The 1774-nt window shown below is 40.5% G+C and overlaps 1 protein-coding gene across 1 annotated transcript in view; it reads left to right on the forward strand.

The window, feature by feature from the left end:
* The first annotated feature begins 323 nt into the window (after positions 1 to 323).
* LOC105886348 (leukocyte immunoglobulin-like receptor subfamily A member 5) overlaps positions 324 to 1774 on the forward strand; it is a 22441-nt gene continuing 20990 nt past the window's right edge. The window contains 1 exon segment of the mRNA XM_023507976.1: positions 324 to 455. Coding sequence (XP_023363744.1) covers positions 324 to 455 — 132 coding nt within the window.

The following is a 1774-nucleotide window of genomic DNA, read 5'->3' on the forward strand; positions in this document are numbered from 1 at the left end:
ACAGAGTGGCCAGAGGGGTTTCCCTGAGCACCACCTGCCTCCTCAGTGGCTTTCAGGCCATTAAACTTTGTCCAAGTATCTCTAGGTGGCTGGAACTTCAAATTAGATCCCCAAGATGCATGGTTTCCTGCTGTTTCCTCTGCTGGATCTTGCATTTTATCATAAATATCTCAATTGCAAAGTATGTTACTGGCCCAGTGAATAACAAAAACCTGAGTATGGATACACTGTACAGATACTGCTCCTCACCCTATCCAGGGAGGTTGATCTTCTCAGTACTTGCAGTCATTTTGTCGTTCATGGATGGAGCGTGTGTGGCCCTCATGGCCTGGACCAGCGGCTCCATGGTCCTCGTCCTGCACAGGCACAAGCAGAGAGTCCAGCACATCCGCAGCAGCAGCCCCTCCCCCAGAACTGCTCATGAAACTAGAGCCACACACACCATCCTCATCCTGGTCAGCATGTTTGTCTCCCTTCATTGTCTAGCTGGTATTTTATCCTACAGGGTGACCCAGTTACAGAGCCCAGGCCACTGGCTGAGGGGCATCTCCTTCCTGGTATCTTCAGGCTTCCCAACACTCAGCCCCTTTGTGTTCATTGTCAGTGACACCCAAGTCTCTCGGTTCTGCTTTGCCTGCTGGACAAAGACAATAAACATCCCAAGAATGGTCTCTGGGTTATAAATTTCCTGAAGAGCATTGTATCATTTGATTTTTTCTCACTCTCCAAAATTTTGTGCTTATATATCATCTAGTTAATGTGGACTATCTTTGGGATCGAGTACTGAAAAAAAAAAAAGTAACTATAGCCTCAATTGTTTATTAGAATGTCAAAAATTAATATGATATAAATAATTACCCAAATGTATGGCAGTTACTCAAAAAAATTAAATTGCACTTGATATTAGGCAATAGGCAGAGAAGTGATCAAAAATAAAATTAAAATTACATGTACAAGATATACCAAAGCAGAGACTAAATAGATATTCATACAGCCATATTAAAAGGAACCTTATTGACAATAACTCAAAGTAGAAACAACCCACATGTCCACACATAAAAGGAATGGATAGACAGATGTGATATAGGCATGTGATGGAACATGCTCCAGTCTTAAAGAAGGAAAGAAATTGTGACTGACACATGCTACATATAATATAGATCTCAAAGGCATTATGCAAAGTATAAGGAATTAACAAATGGACAAATACCGAGTGATAGGACCAACCTAGGAAAGAATACTCAAACTCTACTTTCATTTCTTTGAGGACTCTCCATACTGTTTCCATAGAGACTGTACTAATTTGCAGTACCACCAACAGTGCATAAGTGTTCACTTCTCTCTGTATCTGTGCGAGCATCTATTGTTTTGCACTTTTTAATAAAAGTAATTCTCCGTGGGGTCCATCTCATAGAAAATTCGCCCAGGCCGATTTCTTCAAGCATTTTCCCTGCTCTTTCTTCAAGTATTTTTATGGTTTCATGTCTTAAGTTTAAGTCCTTAATCCAGTAAGAATCTATCTTAGTTAATGGTGAAAGGTGTGGATCCAGTTTGAGTCTTCTACAGGTCGCCAGCCAGTTCGTCCAGCACAATTTGTTAAATAGGGAATCTTTTCCCCATTCAATGTTGGAATACTATGCAGCCATAAAGAAAAATGAAGACTTTACCTCCTTCATGTTTACGTGGATGGAACTGGAAAATGTTCTTCTTAGCAAAGTATCACAGGAATGGAAGAAAAAGTATCCAATGTACACAGCCCTTTTATGAAACTAAT

The sequence above is a fragment of the Otolemur garnettii genome, unplaced genomic scaffold (assembly GCF_000181295.1).
Source record: "Otolemur garnettii isolate 467f Iridium unplaced genomic scaffold, OtoGar3 scaffold00212, whole genome shotgun sequence".
Lineage (NCBI taxonomy): Eukaryota > Metazoa > Chordata > Mammalia > Primates > Galagidae > Otolemur > Otolemur garnettii.